General features: G+C 37.6%; 1 protein-coding gene across 1 annotated transcript in view; it reads left to right on the top strand.

Annotated features, from left to right (window-relative positions):
• Positions 1–22,072, top strand: part of GARS1 (glycyl-tRNA synthetase 1) — a 44,520-nt gene that overhangs the window by 13,171 nt on the left and 9,277 nt on the right. Inside the window, exons 6-12 of the mRNA XM_081079264.1 lie at positions 660–736; positions 6,201–6,346; positions 8,362–8,511; positions 13,097–13,259; positions 14,318–14,482; positions 17,921–18,028; positions 18,752–18,897. Of these exons, the coding sequence (XP_080935390.1) occupies positions 660–736; positions 6,201–6,346; positions 8,362–8,511; positions 13,097–13,259; positions 14,318–14,482; positions 17,921–18,028; positions 18,752–18,897 (955 nt within the window). The remainder of the gene's footprint in view (positions 1–659; positions 737–6,200; positions 6,347–8,361; positions 8,512–13,096; positions 13,260–14,317; positions 14,483–17,920; positions 18,029–18,751; positions 18,898–22,072) is intronic.

Raw genomic sequence — 22,072 nt, 5'->3', positions numbered from 1 at the left:
CTGAAATCTATGTAAATTTACTAACAATTGTCACCCCAATAAATTTAATTAAAAAAAAAAGGTACTATTCTTCATCTCAGATAAATATCCTTTTAAGTATGATTGATCAAAACAAAGCGTTTAAATTAAACCTTCCTCAAAGTTTTTCTATTAAATATTTTTGTGGGGCATAACATACAAAGACTAAAGTTCACAGATCTTAAGTACACAGATCAAGTCCCTTACTAAAAAAAAAACAATACATGCAGATAATTAGAAGTTCTAGGTCAGCAAAAGAATCAAGACAATACCACGGGGTCAGCTGGTTAGTTTAGTTGGTTGTAGCGCGGTGCTCTTGACAACAGGGTTGCCGGTTCGATCCCCACATGGGCCACTGTGAGCTGGGCCCTGCACAGCTGGATTGGAACGACGGCTTAACTTGGAGCTGATGGGTCCTGGAGAAACACACTGAAATAAGTAAAAGTTTAAAAAAAAAAAAAAAAAGACAACATCATGACTTTCCCTGTAGAATCAACCAAGGGATTCATATAAATTAAGAACATTATCTTTGGATTCGTTTTTGTTTTTGTTTTGTTTTGACCCGTCTAGCATTGAAACTCAAAAATGCATTGTTCTTTTTCCTCTTGATTGAAATTGACATGTACCAACTGTCCTTGTAGCTCATTTACAGAAATTGATGTCTGATAAGAAGTGTTCTGCTGAGAAGAAATCAGAGATGGAAAGTGTCTTGGCTCAGGTGAGTACCTGAGAGATGTTATCACAGTAACTCAGGGAGGTGCTGTCTTTCTTTCAGCACTCGATGACTGTTAAATTCCGTGTGGTGCTGACCCTCTGACACAGTTGTTAAGAAGTCAAGTTTACTGCTGCTCCTCATGGCACCTCTTTTGGCATTTTTTTTTCCTTCTCTACCTTTTGTGGTTAACCCTTTATTTTAGTCAAAACTAGCAAATTCAGCTAACTCGGCATAAAATTTGTTCTCCTTGGAAACCAGTGTTCTGGGTTGAATACCAAAACCAGAGGAGGGACTAATGATGGATAGTGTTCAGTGTCGAGGGGGGGATTGGGGGGCAGATATCTTTATGAGCACTGTCTTGTCAGCCACTTGATGTGCTTCTCGTTCCCTGTCTCTGACTGCATGCTGTTGTTCTCAGGACCCGATGCGCAGGCCCTGCTTTTCTGGTAGACTCAAGTTTTGTCATTTCTATTTAAGTTGACAGGTTTTAGGGAAGACGGAAGAGACCGTAGAGACCATCTACTCCGATTTTTACCAAGTGCAGGAATACTTTCTACATCAAAAGTGGTTCTTACCCTTTTTGTGGGTCACAGACCACTTTAAGATTTTAATGAAAACTTCACGTCTTTGCCCCAGGAAGATGCACATGTCCATCTACATATGTTGCTGATTTCTCACCTCATGTATTGATTTAAGCAAAGTCCATTCTTCCAACACCGTATTTGATCCTGAGGTCCGCTTTGGCTCACCTCGTAAACTTTATTTACTTCCTCGGGTAAAAAGAGAAAACAACAACCAGTGCTGTGTTCATACTTATTTTCTTTACATTGGTATGTAAATATGTGGGGCTGAACGTAGGACTCCCTCACTCTTTGCTTTTTTTTCTCATGAGAATTTGCTGGTATTTTTCCCCTGTTGGCCTAATTGTTTTTTAACATGCTATTTTTTCCATGTGATAGCTAGCTTTCCAACATTAGCTGAGAACGTTTCTCCTTCCTCATTTAAATTGAAAATCTTCTTCATCTGGCGATTTATTTTGGGTCCTTGTAAAATACATTTTATCCCTTGTTTGAAACTCATTGCTTTAGTATTATTTATGATTTAGAAAATCAGTTCTTATATTTTGACACAGTTATAACCACACATTCATTTCTCATTTCCTTCCTTTTCCAAAGGCATGACCTTTATTAGAAAGAAGAAATGAAGAATGCTTCTAATTACTCTCTTTCTTATTCAGAATGTTATACTTACTACGGTTCTGTGTGCATATGCCTTTGATCATAACACGGTTCATTCATTTCCAAGTAAATTGTCAGGAGCAGGAAGTAATTAGTTGATTTGTTAAGTCATATTTTATAGTTTGAGCACTGTGTTTCATCACATATCCTTGTTCTAGTAGAGCACTCTGTTTTTTGATTTGCCACATCACATGCATATGCAGCTGTCAGTATAATTTTCAGTGAAAAGTTAGGGACCTTTGGGAAATGGTCCAGTATTCGCACATGACCCCTGTGGATTCATGGCCAAAGACCTATTTGTTGCTTGAACACATAATAGCATTTTCTGCACCTGTTAGTGCCTGTGACAACTTTTCAGCTGTATGAAGCACTCCTGTTTCTTTAAAAGGCTCTCATTGACCCTATGTGCTAGGAAGAGCTTTATTTCTGTTCCTTAGATTCAGCAGTTCAGAATCCTCTTGTTTCTCCTCTCTGTCCATTTTTGTTGACCCATCACTGCATATACCAGTTTGTAAAGTCATTTTTTACTTTGTATTATGAAAAATTCAAAACATAAGAAATAGAAAATCATATAATAAATACTTTATACTGATCAGCCTGTTTTGTTGAGCCTATTCCCTACTCTTTTCTGCCTTTGCCCCTCCTCAATTTTTTTGAAGCATATCTCAAATATCATTTTATTACATCTGTAAATATTTCATTATATATCTCTAAAAGGTAAAAATCCAAAAAACATGAACCTCACTGCTGTTATTTCAGTAAATACTAACAATGTGTAATATTGTCACATTTCCCTGATGGTCTTAAATGTTACCAGTATTTTGTTTAAATTGGGATTCAGATGAAGTCCATACTTTGTGATTGGTTGATATGTTTCTTAAATCTATTTCAGACTATAGGTTCTTTATCTCTTTTCTTTATATTTTCATTGAAAAAATGTTTGATTTTTTAAGTTGAGACATTTCTTTAATGTTTTCTACTGTCTGGATTTTGGCTGATTACATTAGTTTGGTGATGTTTCATATGTTCCTTTGTTTCTATATTTCTTATAATTGGGCAGTTGGACCTAGAGGCTTGATCAGCTGTTTTTGGCAAGACGCTTGGCAAGTGATAAATGTGCTTCTATTAGGAGGCACATAATGCCTGGTTATCTCTTCTGTGAGATGATCGTCGTCTGGATTCGTTAATTGATGAGGAGTTTCCAAATGATGATTTTATCATTTTGTTCTTCTCTTTTCTATTAGCTAGAGTATTTCCATATAGAAAAACTTTCCCTCATCAACTGTTTGATTTCTGAGACACTATTTTTAATGAAAAGTGAGTCTAAGGCTTGATTTCCACTCCCTTTACCCCCATCTTTTTTTTAACCTGTTTTCAATTAGTTGGTTCCCTAGCACCCTTCAGAAATGTGCAATGAGTTCCTGTGTGCCTCTTCCTCTCTCCCTCCCTTCTTCCATTATGAATTTACAGATTAAAACATTTGATCTTTTTCACTCAGTTGTAGTTGTTATTCTTATTGCTGGTCAAAATTGTCTAATCTTTGCCAACAGTAGTTGTTTGCTAAATCCTTTTGACACAAGCCCAGTAATCTTTGATCACTTGTTTTGAGTGACAAGATATTTCAGACTCATCTTGTACATTTCTTGTCGCAGACTTGTAATCAGCCCTTTCTCCAAGGAACCCTGGTGGTTATTAGTGGTATTGCTGTTAGTCATTGCTATTAGACCTTTTCAGTGGATTGAGCTAGGGAATTGGTCTTTTGTTTGTTTTAAGATAAAACTCATGAGTTCATATTGATACTTTTACTTAACATTAGGTATGGGACTTGGCTTTGTTTTATTAATCTAAACCTGTATCTCCTTTATCTACACCAAAAATTCGAGTTCTCAGTAGCCCCAGGATAATTACTGATATGCTTTGTCCCATACTACACACATGAATAGCCTCAGAATAATGACACCAACATTACCCTCAACAATATGAATATTGAAATCAGCTGAAAAAATTGTTTTGTTCTTTATTTCCTTACGGACACACTAGTACTTGGAGTCTAATAACTGTTTAAAATCACATGGAGTCATTCTCTCTGAATAGCTCAGCCACCAGCTGGATATGCAGTTAGTCTATTATTTTGTTTTAATTTGAATTTTTAGAGTTTTATTTTTTTAATTTATGTTTATTTTATAGTTACAGCAAAAAAATTTCCCATTCGAAGTTAAACTTTCAAAACAATGTACATTCAAATAAATCTAGTGTCTGTTCCTCTTCCCTGTTCCCTTCCTATTCCCATAGGTAACCAGTTTTAATGTTGGGGCGGGGGGAAACCTTTTAATTTTTTTTATGGAATATGAACAAAGATGTATAGGTATTTTATGCCCCCTTTCTAGGTACCGTGTTTCCCCGAAAATAAGACCTAGCAGGACAATGAGCTCTAATGCGTCTTTTGGAGCAAAAATTAATATAAGACCTGGTCTTATTTAAGACCAGGTATAGTATAATATAATATGATATAATATAATACCAGGTCTTATATTAATTTTTGCTCCAAAAGACGCATTAGAGCTGATTGTCCGGCTAGGTCTTAGTTTTGGGGAAACATGGTAAATGGTAGCATTCCATACATTTCTCCAACTTGCTTTTTTCATATAACAAAATATCTCAGAACCCTTCAGAATAGTATGTAGAGATATACCTTATTCCATTTTATAGCCACATAATTCTCCATTATGTGGATGCACGAGTTTATAGAACCAGTCGCCTACTGATGGATGTAGTCTTTCCCACCTTTGCCATTACAAATACTTCTGCAGTGAGCGTTGTGCTTGTATCTTTTCATATTTTTGTTGTTGCATCTTTGGGATAGATAACTGGAAGTGGGAATGCTCAATCAAAAGGTACATGCAAATATAATTTTGCTAGATACTGCCAAATCCTTCCCTTCCATGGGATTTTGATTTCTGTCTGTGTCTTTGGAACGTTTCCTTCCTGACTTCTTTTTTCATTATGTTTTCTACTGAAAAGCATTATATATTCTTGAATTGCCTGGGAAACAGATGTTCCCCATGCTCAGACTTTCTCCTCAAGTAGGGAAAACTGTTTATTTTATGGTATTCATATCTTGAAGACTCTGGAACAGTTTCCTCATTGATCCAGTCTCCTGGACAATGGTATGATAGGACATTTAGTGAATTTTCCCAAGAATGTCCATAGAAATAGAGACTAGAGGGCTTAATTTTTTTTAATTGTTCATTCAAATTTGGGACATGTGGTTAATGTGAGTAAGATACCTTTCTCTGGAATGAAAATGTCCACTGGATTTATGAGGGGAGAAAATATAAAATGTGATTTTATTGAGTCGTTGCTATGTGCCAGCCCCGTGCTGCGTACTTTACATATGTTACTTTATTTAATCTTCATAGTAGCTCTTTATAGTGAGGTAGGTTCTGTTCCCTCATTTTCCACATAAGCAAACTGAGACTCAGAGTGGTGGAAGAACTTAATCCTGAGGCACACAACCCATAAGTGGTAGAGTTGAATGATTTCCCCAGGATTTTCTGACTCTATAGCCTTAGTTCTTATGGCCATGAGTTGATTTATCTAATTATTTTGTTTCCATTAGGATATATATTTTTTAAGTTTTAAATATTCTTTACTATTAGATGGTTTGTCATAGCCATTTGAAATTCTTGAATTGGAGGTCAAATGTCATTTTAGAGGTTTTGGCATTGATCGTCAATCTATAGAATGTTCAATATCCTGGAAAATGCACAGATGAATAAGACACAGCTTCTACCCGCAAGGAGCTTAATGTAGAGTGGGAAAGGAAAGTTATGTGCACATTTAATTAAGAGACAGAGATGTACACCTGACTCTTAAATATAAAGAGTGGTAAAATTCAACTTTGAAAACTTATTTACAATGATTTCAGATTTCTTGACAACCAGTAACTTACAATTGAACGAGAGGTATTTTGCCTTATCTTTCATTGTGAAATGGTGAATGCGTGAGTTTTAGGTCAATCCCAGAAAGATTCTTCATTTCCCTATCGCTAAATGAAAAGCATGTAGACTGGTTGTAGTTTTACTGTGGATATCTTGAAGGTTAGGTTAATTCCGATCTCATTTTGGGTGAATTTTAACGATGGATGAAATTTAATATGTAATACTTTATTTTATGCCTTGTTTTTCCCCAGTCTTTTACACTAATTATTTTCTTGGCATGTTCTTTAGCTCGATAACTATGGACAGCAAGAACTTGGGGATCTTTTTGTGAACTATAATGTAAAATCTCCCATTACTGGAAATGATCTGTCCCCTCCAGTATCTTTTAACTTAATGTTCAAGACCTTCATTGGGCCTGGAGGAAACATGCCCGGGTATGTACCACTTATTGTTTATGTAACAAAATTATTAAAATTGCTTGTAATAAAAGGTGAATTTCATCTCAGCCACAAAGGAAAAATTTGGAAAAGTGATATGGAGAAAGTGCAGATAAATATATTAAGGAGAAGTTATGACAGACATATTCTTAAATTCTAATTCTCTCTGAATATTATTCTTTTAGTGTGTATGCTGATTTTCTTGCCATAAAATAAACATAAAAGTGTGTGATCATCACATCTTGTAGTTACAGTTGCATCGTGCAAGGAAGGCAGTTGAAGAATGATTTTGAAAGTCATTGAACTTATTGCTGAGGGAGACGTTTAGAAACCGTTTCGCCTGGATCAGCACTGTCCAGTGCAGTGTTCTGCAGTGATGGAATGTTCTGTATTCTGTGCTGTCCAGTGTGGGAGCCGTGTGTGCTCGTTGCGCACTTACGATGGGGCTGGTACTTCTGAGGAATGGAATTTTTAAGTTGATTTCATTTTAATTAAATTTAAATAGATATGTGACTAGCGGCCTACCACAGTGCACAACACAGGGTTAGCATGTTGATTTAAAAGATGTGGTTTTCACGGAGTAAAGAAAACCTGGAGTTTACAGTACGATCCAGAACTAGACTCTGTATTTCCAGGTTCCTTGTCCACTGTTAACAAACTTAGCCAAAGTATTCCATTTCATAGCTTCACATATTTTCCTTATGGTCTCATTTTAGGGTAAGAGAGGGTAGGGTTTTTTACAAGATGAAACTAAATGGATCATGTTTCCTGGAATAGAAACTAAAGAATAATAAAAATTAATGTGGCAGAATGTATTACTGGAATTATTTTAATAAGACACGGGTTGATTTGGAATATTTTGTGGAAAGAGGCCAAAGGTAAGCCTTTCATCTTGGCAATACATACAGAGAGGCATAAAATGGGCCATATCTTCTGATCTGCCATCCAACTCCATGTGATTTATCTAAGAAAATGGTTCAAAAGGAAAGGAAGCTATAGTTGTCAGGGGTCTCAAAATGAAAAGTGGAAATAATCTATTTATCCAATAATTTGAAGATGGTTAAAAAGGTTATAGCAAAGTAGAACATTTTAGTGGAATACTCTGTAGCTATTAAATATGAGAAAATTTTACAGTTATTTAGAAAATGGGAAAGGATAAAATAAATGAAAGTACATAATTTTATACATTCTACTTATAAATATGCATCTAAACTGTAGCTATACTTACATTTAGGTGAAATCTGGAAAGTACCACAAATATCAAAAGAGCTGGGTGTGTTAGAGTGAGAAGAGAGTAAAATTTTATTGATTTTTCCTTTGTTTTAAAGTTGTTTTCGTAAAATATTGATTTCGAAGTAGGCTGTTGGGTATGTTTTCTTAGTTTTGCACGGAATATTTTCTGTGAAATTCAAAGAGGGACAATGACTCTAATGGTATATTTGCTTGGCTCTGTTTTTAAAATCTGGCGAAATATTAGAAGAAGCTTCTGGCTAAAAATGTAAACTGCCACAAAAAAGAACATGACATGAAAAACCTCAAAAATTGCCTGACATAGTGTGGTGATTGCAATGCGTGAACTCTGAAGTGACATGCTAAGCCACACGGGCTTCTTTTTAGCCCAAAGTTACACTTTAATATGTGGGGTGACAGGTATGCTTAGGCATGGGTCTGCTTTTCAGAAGGAATACAGTTGTCATCTGTCTCCATGGAAATGGGTAGTCAGGAGAATATCAGCCGTTTTAGGGCCATTATGCAAGACGTGGTGTTGACTCCCCCAAGTGATGAAATGAAGTGGCATTTCTGACAAGTGTTGCTATACCGGTTACTGGTACTTTCTCTAATCCTGGCTTGGGAATGTTGGCTACTGAAGAAAATACCTATTTCTAATACTTTGTTTTAGGGCTTATACAGCATTGTGTGAAAAGAGTCCATTTAGGACTCTTAGGAATTTCAGATTTGGTAGAAAACATAATTTCTTTCTTTATAACGGACTGATTTATTTAAATTTATAGGTACTTGAGACCAGAAACTGCACAGGGGATTTTCCTGAATTTCAAACGACTTCTGGAATTCAACCAAGGAAAGTTACCCTTTGCTGCTGCCCAGATTGGAAATTCTTTCAGAAACGAGATCTCCCCTCGATCTGGACTGATCCGAGTCAGGTACTGCCCATGTTACTCCGCTGGTAAATGAAGCAATGCCTTGGCGTTGAATTGGGAATGAAAGCGTGCTATTTTGAGACAATTCTGTGTGATTCTTACATGATTATGTATTTATTTTTTGTCCTACATAAAAAGCATGTTTTACATTTATATCTCCAAAAGTAATCTCTGAGATGATGGGCAGTTTTGAGGAACTAAAGTAAACTTGGAGGGAAAGGAAAGGAAGGTGAAGAGTGGCCTAAGTTTCTTACGTGTCCCAAAATGATCTTTTCCCCTTGTTCATCATATGTTTTGAAGACGGCAGGGTCTTGATTGTCTAAACCAAGGCATTTTCTGGCAATGGTGATGGATGTAAGTATAGAGTGAGGTGGGGATGGGGTGACGGTCATGACATGTATGTGTCCAGGAGAGCGTTGCTGGAGTTGGGGTGAAGGTGTTTCGGTAACCAGTTGGTGTGCTTCCAGATATTTGGGGAAGAAAGGCGGCCAGCTAGCAAGCTTACCCCTGTCTGCTCCAGTTTAGACACACTCTTGCCTCGTTCTGATAACCTTCCCTGGTCAGAGGTATCCAGACAGAACATCTAGACACGTGTGGGAAGGCACAGTGGCAAGTTACATTTTTCTTTAGAGACTTATTATGACTTATCTGTGTATGACTTAAGCTTTTTGTGATTTCTGTGCATTGTCTTACTGATATCTCTTAGGGGAATAAATTCCAAATAAAAAATAGGATATGCTAGTAAACTTAACTTTCTTAGGTTCCCAAAGTATTTTCTGCAGCCCCACCCATTTCCTCTCTTTTTTTATTTGCTGTAATTACAGACTTCAGTCAAAGCACAACCCAGCCACTGACTCTACATCAAAGCACCCCAACCGTCTGCCTCATCTTGTTAGTCCCCATGACACCCTCTGAGGAAATGTCCTTATGTTCTGACCAAACTGTATATTTAGGCCTATAGTCCCTTCAGCCTTATGGTCTATTAGAAAGGAGAGACTTACAAGGAAAGAGTTTGCTCAACTTAGAGAAAAGGGGTGGGAGGAACACCCTGGGCCTTCATGCAGAAAGAAGAGGCAGTCAGAAACTTGAACCAGGTATTATCACAATGAAAAACTTGTCAGATTTGAGTATGTTTTATTTCTCAATGATTTTTGTTTATCTTTTTTTCCTTTTGTTTTTTGGCTTCCGCTCTGTTCTAGTAGCATCTGCAAGCCTGCTTTCAAAATACCGAGGCAGCTGTGTAAGCCTGACCTTGTCCAACACCAGTGTTTTGGAGAGCATTTACGAGTAGAGTAGCTATTAGGAGATTATAAAGGATGGTGAAGAAAGACAAAACCTGCAACCTGTGGATTAAGAAGTGGCAGACAGGAAAAGCAGCTCAGAACTGATGAGCCATCCCAGGTGTTAACTGGTGAAGGGCCCTTGGGGCTTCCTGACACTGTGTCCTTGGTCTTTTTCACTTCAGAGCACCCTGTCTGGATTTTGGCTCATTTTTGTCATGTGCCTCTGCAAGATCCTGACTCGAAGTACACTCTTTCTTCCATGAGTTAATGTCCCCTTCTTTTTTGTTCCAGGGCAGGGCTAGAATTTGTTTGTTTAGTGTTACAATTTCTTTTTGTTAACAGAGTTATCAAGTGATTAGTTTTATATAGCTATGATTCCTTTTGTTTAGGTTGGGTGTATTAGATTGTTCATATGAATTTTTTAAAATTTAATTTTGATTGGTTCTGTCTTCTAGGCCGTGTTAAATAACAAAAATTCAACCAAGTACATTTTAAAGGTCTAATTGGCTTTATTGAATGATTCATGAATCAGGCAATATCCCATCTAGCAAATAGAAAGGAATTCCAAAGGGTTGTACAGAATGGAAGATTTTTAAAGCCAGAAAGAGGGTAGTAAAAGGAATGATTAGCAAAGAGTACATTGGTTCAGCATGTTCGCTTTCTTAAAAGGGAAGTGGCCTCCATACACCTCACTAGTGCTGGCCAGGTAATTTCCAGGTTCACTGGTTACATTTCTGGGAGAGGTTGAAAACTATAATTAAATTATGTATTAAGTCTTGGTTTGCTGTCATGGGGCTTAGCACAAGTGACTCCGTTTGGGGCTTTTTGCTTCATCTCAATAGCCTATACCTATTTTAGTGCTCCGTAGTTCCAGATATAGTCTCTGAACTCAGAGACGAGAGACAGCTGGTAAAATCAGTGTTAGCGTTGATTTCTGTCTTCTGTCTGAGCTGCAATGGTTTGACAGAACAGATGTAAAGACTTTGGCAGCAGATTTTTTTGGGAATCTGGGCCAGGACCTTATTTTGATCTGTCTTGCATTTTAGATATTCTATTGCTGTCAGCCCAGCCCATTTATAAGCTCTGCAAGGACAGACAATGTGCTTTTCTGTCTTTCTCATATCTCTGTGCACACAGAAAATGTTTGATAGTTGTTGAAAGACAATTAAGACGTAGATGCTGCAGGACCAAAGAAGAGATACCATTAAAAAATAAAATTCAAAAATCAAAGCTCTTTTGCACTGCATTTCATGTATTTTTAGGACCCATTTAAGCAATTTTTCATTACTTCTAAAACACTTGAGATAATCATGAAGCACTCTAGTAAATGTGTGTTTTAAAGAGAGATTTGATTTTAAATCATAAAATTAACTTAAAGCACTTTTCCCTCCAATAGCTACGAAATTGTCATTCAGAGGAATCTCTTTGGGAAACCATTACTATGTGCATATTTATTTAATCAATATGGAGTTAGTTTGATGTTAGCTTGTTCAACTCGTGCCTTCTGTCCTCTGTCTTGAATAATACTGTTTTTTAAGAAGCTGTTACTCTAAAGAAACCAGCTGTATGGTGTCATTATCAGTCATTTACTTGTTCAGAGCAATAAAAAAGAAGAAATCAAACTACTATAAAAGCCAAAGAACAATTTTGATTCACTTTTAATTTCCCATTCTTTGAAGAGTAAACATTGGGAGCTTCGTTTAGTGTAGATTTATAAGACTTGCTAATGCTTTAAGGAAAACCATTTCATTTGGAAGCCACTATTCAGTATCTCATTTCTTTTTTGTGTCTGACATTTGCTGAAGTTTTAAACTTGCTTAAGTTTTTAATTTTAAAAACTATTAATCTGTTCTTTAAAAATTATTTTCCATTAAAAGGAATAACCTTTTGTGGTTGTGGCTAGTGTCAAAGAAAAAACAGACATCAACAGTAGTTAAAGTGGTAGAAACAGAATTGATTCAGGACTATTGCAGTAGGGCAGAGAGACCTCAGTATAGAACAGGGCTCAATTCTGACCACAGTCGTTCCCCTGAAATTACCCGCAGGGGATGGCTTCTAAGACCCCCAGCGGATGCTTGAAATCACGTTTAGTACCAAAGCCTATATATACCATGTTTTTCCTATACATACACGCCTGTGATAAGTTTAACTTCTAAATTAGGCACAGTAAGAGATTAACTACAATAATAGTGAAATAGAACAGTTGTAACAATATACTGTAATAAAAGTTATGTGAATGTGGTCTCAGAATATCTTACTGTACGGTACTCACCCTTTTTCTTGTGATGATGTGAGATGATACAATGCCTGTGTGAAGAGATGAAGTGAGGCGAATGCATCGTGACGTAACATGAGCTGCAGTAAGGGTGACTTGAACATTAGCATTTCCATACCATGGCCGTTGATCTGAAAACCAAGAGGTTACTGAGTGACGAATGGGCAGGTGGTGGATACAGCGTAGACGTGCTGGACAAAGAGACGATTCACGTCCTGGGCAGGATGGAGCAAGACAGTGTGAGATTTCACCTCTTGCAGGGTGCTCAGAGCGGCATGCAATTTACAACGTGAATTATTGACTTCTGGAATTTTCCATTTAATATTTTCAGACTACAGTTGACCAAGGGTAACTGAGACCGAGGAAAGCAGAACTGTGGATAAGGGGGATCTACTGTACAACATGGGGATTTTTAGCCAAGGAGCAGGGTGGAGGTCAGCAGATGGGGAATTACTAAGAGGGAATGTCAGGGCCAAAGGGGATTCTGGCTAAACTGCCCTAACAGGATGCTTGCTGAAGACAGGCCAGGGTGATCAGACATCATCTGGGCGGGGGCGGGGGGTGGAAGATGACAAACCTGATAAAATATTGAGGGTGATCAGATAATAAGGGGGAGCGGTTCTGGTCAAACTGACTTAGGGTTCTTGCTCAAACTGGATTTTGCAAGGAATTGCACAGATTGGGCCTAGGAGAAATTTCAGAAGACTGACTAAAGTTTGGTCAAGTGAAGAATCTTTGTCACTAGACAGAAGGAATTAATATTTGAGAGAAGTTTGATTGCATTTATTTAAAATACTATTTAAATGAGTAATCGTTTTCATTAATGTGTTTAAAAATAGCCACAATCTAATCCAACCTTTTTTTTTTTTTTTAACGATTCCCTTAGGAAACAATTTTCTGTTTAGTGATAAGAGATTCCTATAGTGTGAGAGCCAATATAGTTACAGAATGAAGTTGAAAATAAGGACCTTGTTTATTGTTTTTTATAGTTGAGCCTGCCAGTTTTGTCCCTTCTATTTTTTGCTTTCAGAGAATTCACAATGGCAGAAATCGAGCACTTTGTAGATCCCAATGAGAAAGACCACCCGAAGTTCCAGAATGTGGCAGACCTCCACCTTTATTTGTATTCCGCAAAAGCCCAGGTCAGCGGACAGTCTGCTCGGAAAATGCGCCTCGGGGATGCTGTTGAACAGGTAAGATTTCATAGATAGCTTAATTTAGATTATACCTATTCAGGGTTTGAAGCACTTAGCAAATTCTATATACTGGATGACACAGTGTTTTATTTTAGCAGTCATTTTATTATTCGCTTTTATATAGTATTATATCCTGTTATTATATGGGAGCAAATTACCCGAACATGGTAGTTTGGGGGCCATTGGGGCCAACATGAAAACAGTGTTTCAGAGAGTACTTGGAAAAGAGGTCTTGGTTTGAACTGTGCCCCATCAATCCGACCTTTAACAATATATGCTATTATTGGGGAGACACTTTGACTTACAGAGAGTAAGCCCTCTGGATTTTAAACTCTATTCCCCATAGCAAGTGGCATAAAGTCTTTCATATAATAGAATTTCTCTAATTATTTGCCTAAAGAAATGAGTGAAAACTTTCTAACAGCAGCTGCTGGTGGATAATGCAGTGAATTGCCCTGGGGAGCAGTGAGCTTCCTGCCTCTGAAAATACTCAAGGAGAGGCTGGGTGGGAACTTGGCCATTTTGCAGACAAGAGTCCTGCAGTGGGGGGTAGGAGATGGGGCCAGATGATGGCTAAGATCCTTCCGGTACTAAAATTGTAAGAGTACATATACTGTATGGGGTTCACAGATTTCAGTGGGTAAGAATACATTAAAATCCCCTCAATGTGTCTTACTACTTTTGTTAATTAAGAAGGAGTAGATTTGCCATTCCTAGGGTCATTATTATGAATGTCATTTTTGGTACTATAGATGTATAAGGTATGAAGTTTTGGCCTGAATTTTTGCTGACCAGTGACTCTGGTAGAACAGTTTTAAATAACTCCATTATTACCAGCCTGTTAACTTGACATTAACCCCTTTGGAAATAGCCACGGTCATGCTCTGGGTATTTGAGATTCTTCTGAAAGTTGGATAAAATAGTGTCCCTCGTGTTTCAGATACCTCTCAGCAGGTTATAGTACCGGGGCCTTCAAAGTCTTAGTGTGTGTGTGTTTCCATCCTCAGTGCTTACTTGCATGTTTATTAACTGGTTTGTTTATTCATTTACTGTAGGGTGTGATTAACAACTCAGTGTTAGGCTATTTCATTGGCCGCATCTACCTCTACCTCATGAAGGTTGGAGTGTCTCCAGATAAACTCCGCTTCCGGCAGCACATGGAGAACGAGATGGCCCATTACGCCTGTGACTGTTGGGATGCTGAATCCAAGACGTCCTATGTAAGCAGAGTGGGATGGTTTTAGTGTGATTTTCACACTGTTAATTAACTTAGACACACGGACATCTAAATGGCCTTTTGTGTGCTGTATGTCAGAACAGAACACAAAGAAAAGACACCCTGAGCAAAAAGGAAAACAGCAGTTGCCCCCCTGTCTTCTTATAAGGAGGGAGCCCTTTTAGACTTAGGTGGCTTGTGGGGAGTGGGGAGAGAGAGAGGAGGTGCCCGTGATGTGGCTGTGCTGGGGTGTACATCCCTGGGGTGGCCAGTGCGATCGGTCTTCCCCCTGAGTGCAGCTAAGGTGTCCCTCCTGACAAGGAGCCCGCAAACGTTGGAAATGGGGTGGCCTGAGCAAAGAAAGTCATGATGCTCTTTGTTTGTTTAGAGAACTATTCGGTAGATTTGGAGATAGACTAGTAGATTCTGATTTCTTGTTTAGGAACTATCTTTTCTCAAATTCTCTGTATTTAATGATAATTTGAAGAAGACCTCCAGGTGACCTCTTCACTGCACCTTCTCATCCCTACCTGCCAAACGTGAACATCTGTACTGAAGTTTAGGATTGAAAGGCGTTTGTATATAAAAGATGCTTTGTGCATTGGTGGCCGTGGGAGTAAGGGGTGAGAGCCTTCTGGCATTCCCCTTATTTGGTCCTAGAAGCTTAACTTTTTCTTAAACCCATTTAGACACTTTAGCCCAGGGTCATTGTCCCAATGCCCTTGGTTTCACTTTTTACTTTTTCAAGTGACTTTCTTTTACTAGATTCATTTTTAAAATTAAAAATAAAAATTAGTCATAAAAAATAATTACTCCCTTTTCTGAAACAAAAAAACAAAAAATTCTGAAGAATACTGTAAAGAAAGTAAAATGTCTAATTGTGTGCCTCTCCCCAAAAGCGTTTCAGATTTCTTTTCTAGATCAGAAATTTTCTGTAGTAAATATAGCAAATATTTTAGGCTTTGCAGATCCTTTTTGCCCATCTTCTTTGTTGTTGACTGGTTGTTTTTGGGTTTTTTTACAACTCTTTAAAAATGTAAAAATCATTCTTAGCCGCAAGGGCGTTGGTTTGTCAAACCCTATTCTAGATGCTTTTATATGTATGCATTACAAACATCATGCGTAATGATATGCGTCTATCTATAGGGGCCATTACTGATAGTGTTTTTAATATAGTCTTTTTCCTTTGTGGAATGAGGAAAGCATTTCTGTATCTGTTAGGTTTTTCTTTGACATGTGTAGGTCAAAACAATCTTAGTAATTATTTTTGGATTATAGATGTTTCTTTACATGTTTTAGATTTTCTGGAATTTCTTTTTATTTTCAGATCAAACCCCAATAAAATATTTTCTATTTTGTGTAAGGAAAGTTTATTTCTTTTCTCTTTGTTCCATACCAGTTCCCTTTCTTAGTTTGCTCTACTCTAAATTCAAATTAAACCAGACACATATTCTTGCTCTCAATTTAGATTCTGAATCTGGCCTGGATTACAGTTCATTTGTTTTATTTGTTTAGTCCTCCAACATTTGTAATTGCCAAGAGCTGTATAGACTTCTAAGTGCTTCTAATGTATTACTTGAGGTAATCCTCACAATAATCCTGTTTATAGGTCCTATTTCTGAAGGAACTGAAGTGCTGAGAAGTAAAGGAATTGATTGGCTGGGGTCCAGTGAGTGGAGCTGGGACAGGAACCCGGGGCTGTCTGTCTCGGGTCCGTGCCCTTAGCCAGACCCTTAGCCAGCGTGCCTCCCTGCTGTAGTAATTCAGCCCTCCGGCGTTTCTCATCATTATCTGTTGAGTGCAGCTGTGAGCTGTGACCAAACACTCAAGGACGGGATCAGAAATCGTGGGCCTACTAGGTCCTGGGGATGTCATGTACAGCATGGAGACGACAGCTAATAACAGTGTTGCATAGTTGAAGGTTGCTAAAAGAATAGATCTTAAAAGTTCTTACCACAAGAAAAAAAAATTCTGTAACTATTGTGGTGATGGATGTTGACTAGACTTATTGTGGTGACCATTTTCCAATATATACAGATACCCAATCATTACACTGTACCCCTGAAAGTAGTATGTTATATGTCAGTTATTCCTAAATTTAAAAAAATTGAAGAAAAAAGAGAAAAGAGATGACAGGAGCCTGGCATTGAGCTGAAGGTAAGGCCGTGGGAAGCCAGGACTAAACAAACCAGAAGCTCCAGAGTAACAGAAACTTCAGGAGAGGGGAGAACGCCTTTAAAGGGTGTAATACTTTCTTTTTGTATTTGCTTCATATTTTGTTTATTCAAAAAAAGTGACTGATCACAGCTAATGCTCCACCCGCCCCTCCCTCCTCAGAGGTAACCACTATCCCAAAGTTGTTTACCATTTTCAGGCATGTTTTTGTAATTTTACCTTTTACTGCATCAGTTTGTTAAGTGACATCTTTGGTAACTGGTTATCACCAAGTCTGTACATTTAAGAATGTAAATATGCTAGTTGACGTCTTTAGTGAATGTTAGATGATCAAGTTACATGTTTTTAGGCTTTGTTCTTTAATTCCTGTTTGGTTGTTGGTGTTGTGTGTTGGCGTTTCTGAGTTCACATGAATTTTATATTTGCCCTCTTTCTTCCAAGTGCAGCATGTGGTAACATGTGCTTGGAAAGCTCGCGATGGTTGAATTTTCCTAAACTCTTTGGACCAAAGGCAAAAAATAAACAGTCATGAGAAAGACTAACTAGATAGCTGCTAAAATAAGCCTCTTTCTTAACCTCTTTTGTTCCTATTCAATAACAGGTTCTTAAGGGTCTTTGAAAACAATTTAGGTTATGCTTTTGAAAAGTAACTTAAGTATTTACAAGAAATGGAACCTGGCACCCACACTGTTATTATGTTTTATTCTGTGACCTAAATATTACCTACTCTTTTACTAAACTTTCTTTTGTTGGGTAGGAAAGTGAATTGAGCACAAATGCCCACGTTTGTGGCCAGGTGCTGAGGTGTGTGTCGTTCAGCCACCTGCTGCCAAGTTGTGAGAGTAGTTAGGACACTTCATCCAAAGAGAATAGTGGTTCCTGCCACACTCATTGGGAAGCCTGGTCACAAATTTGAAACCGATTTTTTTTCCTGCCAGTTTTGTATTGGTTCACATTTTATTTCCATAATTAAATCAGAGAACATATTAGTTTACCCCACATTCACAATACAGCAAAATAAATCTGTCCAGAAAATAAGACTACTTTGTGTGTCTGTGTGGGTTATGTTTTTATAGGGTTGTTGTAATCCTATAAAACATAGAGTTGCCTGATGTATAAAGCTGTTCCCATTTCAAACATGTATAAAAGTTGAGGGGAGATTCTGTATTGAGTTATTCTTGAGGATGTGAGTTAGTTACAATCTGCTTACATTTGTGAATGAACCCAGTGTAAGTAACCAATGTTTCTATCCATTCTGTCTTCTTAGGGCTGGATTGAGATTGTCGGATGTGCTGATAGGTCCTGTTACGACCTTTCCTGTCACGCACGAGCCACCAAAGTCCCACTTGTAGCTGAGAAGCCTCTGAAAGAGCCTATATCCTTTCTAGTCACGTCACACCTCAAGACTCAAGTGTCAGCATCTTGGAGATGGATGAGTCCTGGTCTGTGCCTTGTTCTATGGATAAAGTGAGATGTTCGGGGTATGGTGGCAACACTCACTTAACCCTGTTACTTTACCATCTCACTGCTCCTTCCCTATTCTTTTTACTTGTAATGTGCCCACTCAGTGTTTGATCCTTAAAATAAGCATTTTCAGAAAAATGCTCCAGATGTCTTTCAGAGTGTGGACCTGTTTTTCTCAGCCATTTCCAAAGTGCATTTCTCCACACCTGCACCTCCCTCCGTGCTCTTTAGGTAAAGGGTACCTGGTGAATACTGGCTCTATTAAAAGACAAGTGCAATTTGATGGTAGATGAAACAATAATTGAGCTCACTTGGTATGTGAATCAGCATAGGAGAAATCTCCTCCCTTTACCAGGAGTTGAGGCTGTGAGCTGAGCTTAGGGCTAGGCCACTGGCAGAAATAGATCCCGCTGGGTTGGGGCATTTTAGAAGTGAATAAGTTGCTACCAGAGGTTCTCAGGCTGTGTGCTCAGTTATATTCCTGATTAGATAATATCCCTTTTATCTCACTGTAATTTGTAAACAGTCTCTGTTGATGGTGTTGACTTATTTTGAATGATATTGTGGTTCTCAAAATCATTTCTCGAAATACTGAGGCAGCTCTGTACTTTTGGATTCCTTGACTACTGCATACAAAACAGTCAATGTTGTTCAGTTTGAACCCAATAAGGGAGCAATTGGGAAGGCGTATAAGAAGGAGGCAAAGCTGGTGACGGAGTACCTCGCCATGTGTGACGAGCGTTACATTACAGAAATGGAGAAACTATTGAATGAAAAAGGGTAAGATTTAAGATGCGGACTACTACATGGACGCTGCCAGTTCTGTACGTTAGGGTGAGACTAGTTTCTTTAGAAATTTTTTGCAGGTAAGTACCATCTCTTGGCTACATTTAAAGGACTGGGTTTGGTGAGATTTGGGCAGTGTAGCTGGAAATGGATTTGAAATGGACTATAAAGATCTTTTTTTTCCCCAATAACTTTCTTGGATGAGAACTTGCCGAAGGTAGTGCCTCAGGAAGGATTAGAAACTACATCTATCTTCAAGTCAGTGTTCTTATTTTGAGCTTTGGCATGGTCTCTGTAATTGTTTTCAGCATAAATATAAAAAACAATAGAGAATAATCTTTAAATGAATACAACAAAAATCCAGCACTAAGCAGTGTAAAATGTACTATGTCTGGCAAACAATAGAAATTGCTAGACATAGGAAAATATGATCCATAATGAGGGAAAGTCAATGAAAAGAAACACCCAGAAATGGCAAACATGATGGAATACATACATAAGGATGTTAAAACAGTTATAAATATGCTTCATATGCTCAAAGACATAAGGGAAAACGTGAACAGATGAGGTGAGAAATGGAGATATATATAAGAACCAAATGGAACATCTAAAGGCAATATCTCAAATTAAAATAACTGAATGAGATTAAACATTGCAGAAAAGACCATTGAACTTAACATAGCAATATAAACTACTCAAAATGAGGCATAGAAAAAGGGACTGGGAGAAAAAAATGTCCTTTGGGTCAATATGAGGCAGCCTAGTGTGTAATTGGGAATCACAGAAAGAGGATATACAGAGAAAATATCTAAAAATACATCAGTAGCTGAAAAATTTTTGAATTTGATGCAAACTATTAATCCACAGACTCAAGAAGTTCAACCCCAAGCAGAATAAACACAAAGAAACCATATAAAGGCACATCAGAATTAAATTGCTAAAAACCAATAATGAAGAGAAAAATCTTTAAAGTAGCCAGGGGAAAAAGCTTCATTTCATAAAGGAGCAAAAATAAGAATGATTAAAGTCCTCAAAAACCGTACCAGCCACAGTACAATGGAGTGAAATCTTTTAAAGTGCTTACAGACAAAAATCCTATACTCAGCAAAAATATCTTTCCAAAGTGAAGAGAAAATTCCTTTCTGATAAACAGAAGCTCAGAGAATACATTGTCAGCAGACCTGCAGTGCAAGAAATGTTAAAGGAAGTTCTTTAGGCAGAATTGCCGAAATCTAGATCTATCCAAAGAAATTAGGAACTCTAGATAAATATGTGGTTGAATATAAATGACATTCTCCTTAATTTCTTTAAAAATGACATCTCTTAATTTTTTAAAAAGATAATGGACCGTTTAAAGCAAAAACAGTAACAATATATTGTGAAGGTTAGAATACACCTAAAAGTAAAATGTATGCCATCCATAGCTCAAAGGATGGGAGCAAAGAATTGAGAATGTACTGTTATAAGGTGTATTGGCATAATATTATTTGACAGTAGACAACGATAAGTTTTAAAAGTACATAACAGTAAATTCCAGAGCAACTATTTGGAAAAAACACATAAAAACCAAAGGGATATAACTAATAAACCAATAAGGAAGATAAAATAGAATAAAAAACAGCCCAAAAGAAGACAGAAGAGGAAAAATGACAAAGAACAAATGGAATAAATAGAAAATGTGAGGTGGTAGATTTAAACTCAGCAATATTGATAATTGCATTAGATATAATGATCTAAATACTTGAGTTAATAGCCATTTATTGTCATTCTGCTTAAAAAAACTCAAGACCCGATTAAGTGCTGTTTTACAGGAAACTTACTGTAATTGTAATGTACAAATAGGTCTAAAAGTAAAAGAATCAGAAAGTATTTCCATAGAAACATTAATCAAGTTGGAATGGCTGTATTATGTCAGACAAAGTGGACACCAGAACAAGGAGAATTACCAGGGACAGAATTGGATTTCATAATGCTAAAGGGTTCCATTCATCAGCAAGGCATATCACTTTTAAACTGGGTATGCAACGAAAAACAGAACCTCAAAATATATAAAGCAAACTTGACAGAACTGAAAGGAGAAAATAGACAAATTCACCATTCTAGTTGGAGACTGCTACACCCCTCTGTTAGTAACTAGTAGAGCAAGTAGATAAAAACATCAATAGGAATTCGAAGATCTAAGTACTATCAGTCATCTTCATTGCCGGCTGTAGACTGTCTAAAAATCAGTGTTGACATTTTTTTAAGTGCACTTGAAATAGCTTTCATACTGTTTTTTATACAGCCCTCCAGCTGAGGATGAGTTTTGCATTTTCAAAGGGTTGTTTAAAAAAACAAAGAATACGAGAGACTACAGATGGCCTGCACACCCTGGAATATTTTATATCTGACCCTATACAGAGTGTTTGCCAACACTTGTCACAGACATTAGGCTAAGTGAGAGAAGTCTTACACCAAAGGTTCTGTGTGAAACTCTAGGAAAGAAACCTAGTTTACAGTGAGAGAAAGCACATCAGTGGTTAACTGGGGTGGGAGGGATTGAAAGAGAAGGGGCATGGGACATCTAGGGCGATAGTGGTTGCACGTGCCTGTCGAAAGAACTATCACAAGATGAACTCTTAGAGGTTGAAAATAGGAAAATTTCAGTAGGAAAATTTTAAAACATTTCTGGTCACCTAGAATTAACATCTATTTATGCTAAAACATCAAATCCCATTACAATGGATATAGTTATTAGATCACTAGTTAGGTACCATTATCCACAAATCACTTTCCTTTAATTGTTCTCAATTAATGGCTAATTTCAGCTTTTTAATAACTGTTAGCGATTCTGCAGTTGGCCTATGCTTGCAGAGAGAATATGTGTGATGCTTATGTAACGGAATCTTGAATGCACGTGCACACAAATTTCAGACGGAATGTGAGCATGAAAGCCATTCCTACGATGCAGGAGATTATCACCGCTGTGAAACGCAGGCGCCGTGTAGCCGCTCCACAGCGTCGAGGACACCACATGGGGGCGCTCTTCTCCCAGCACTGAGGTGCCTGTGAGACAGGACAGAGCCAAATTGATCCCCTACGCTGAAACAGGCAGTACGCGAAGTGCTTTGTGAAAGTGAAGTCTTACCACCCGAAACCAAAACGGGTGTATCTCAGGAAGTGAACACAC

Source organism: Rhinolophus hipposideros (assembly GCF_964194185.1).
Source record: "Rhinolophus hipposideros genome assembly, chromosome: 18".
Classification (NCBI taxonomy): domain Eukaryota; kingdom Metazoa; phylum Chordata; class Mammalia; order Chiroptera; family Rhinolophidae; genus Rhinolophus; species Rhinolophus hipposideros.
The sequence above is the reverse complement of the archived record's forward strand: the minus strand, read 5'-3'. Positions and strand labels throughout refer to the sequence as shown.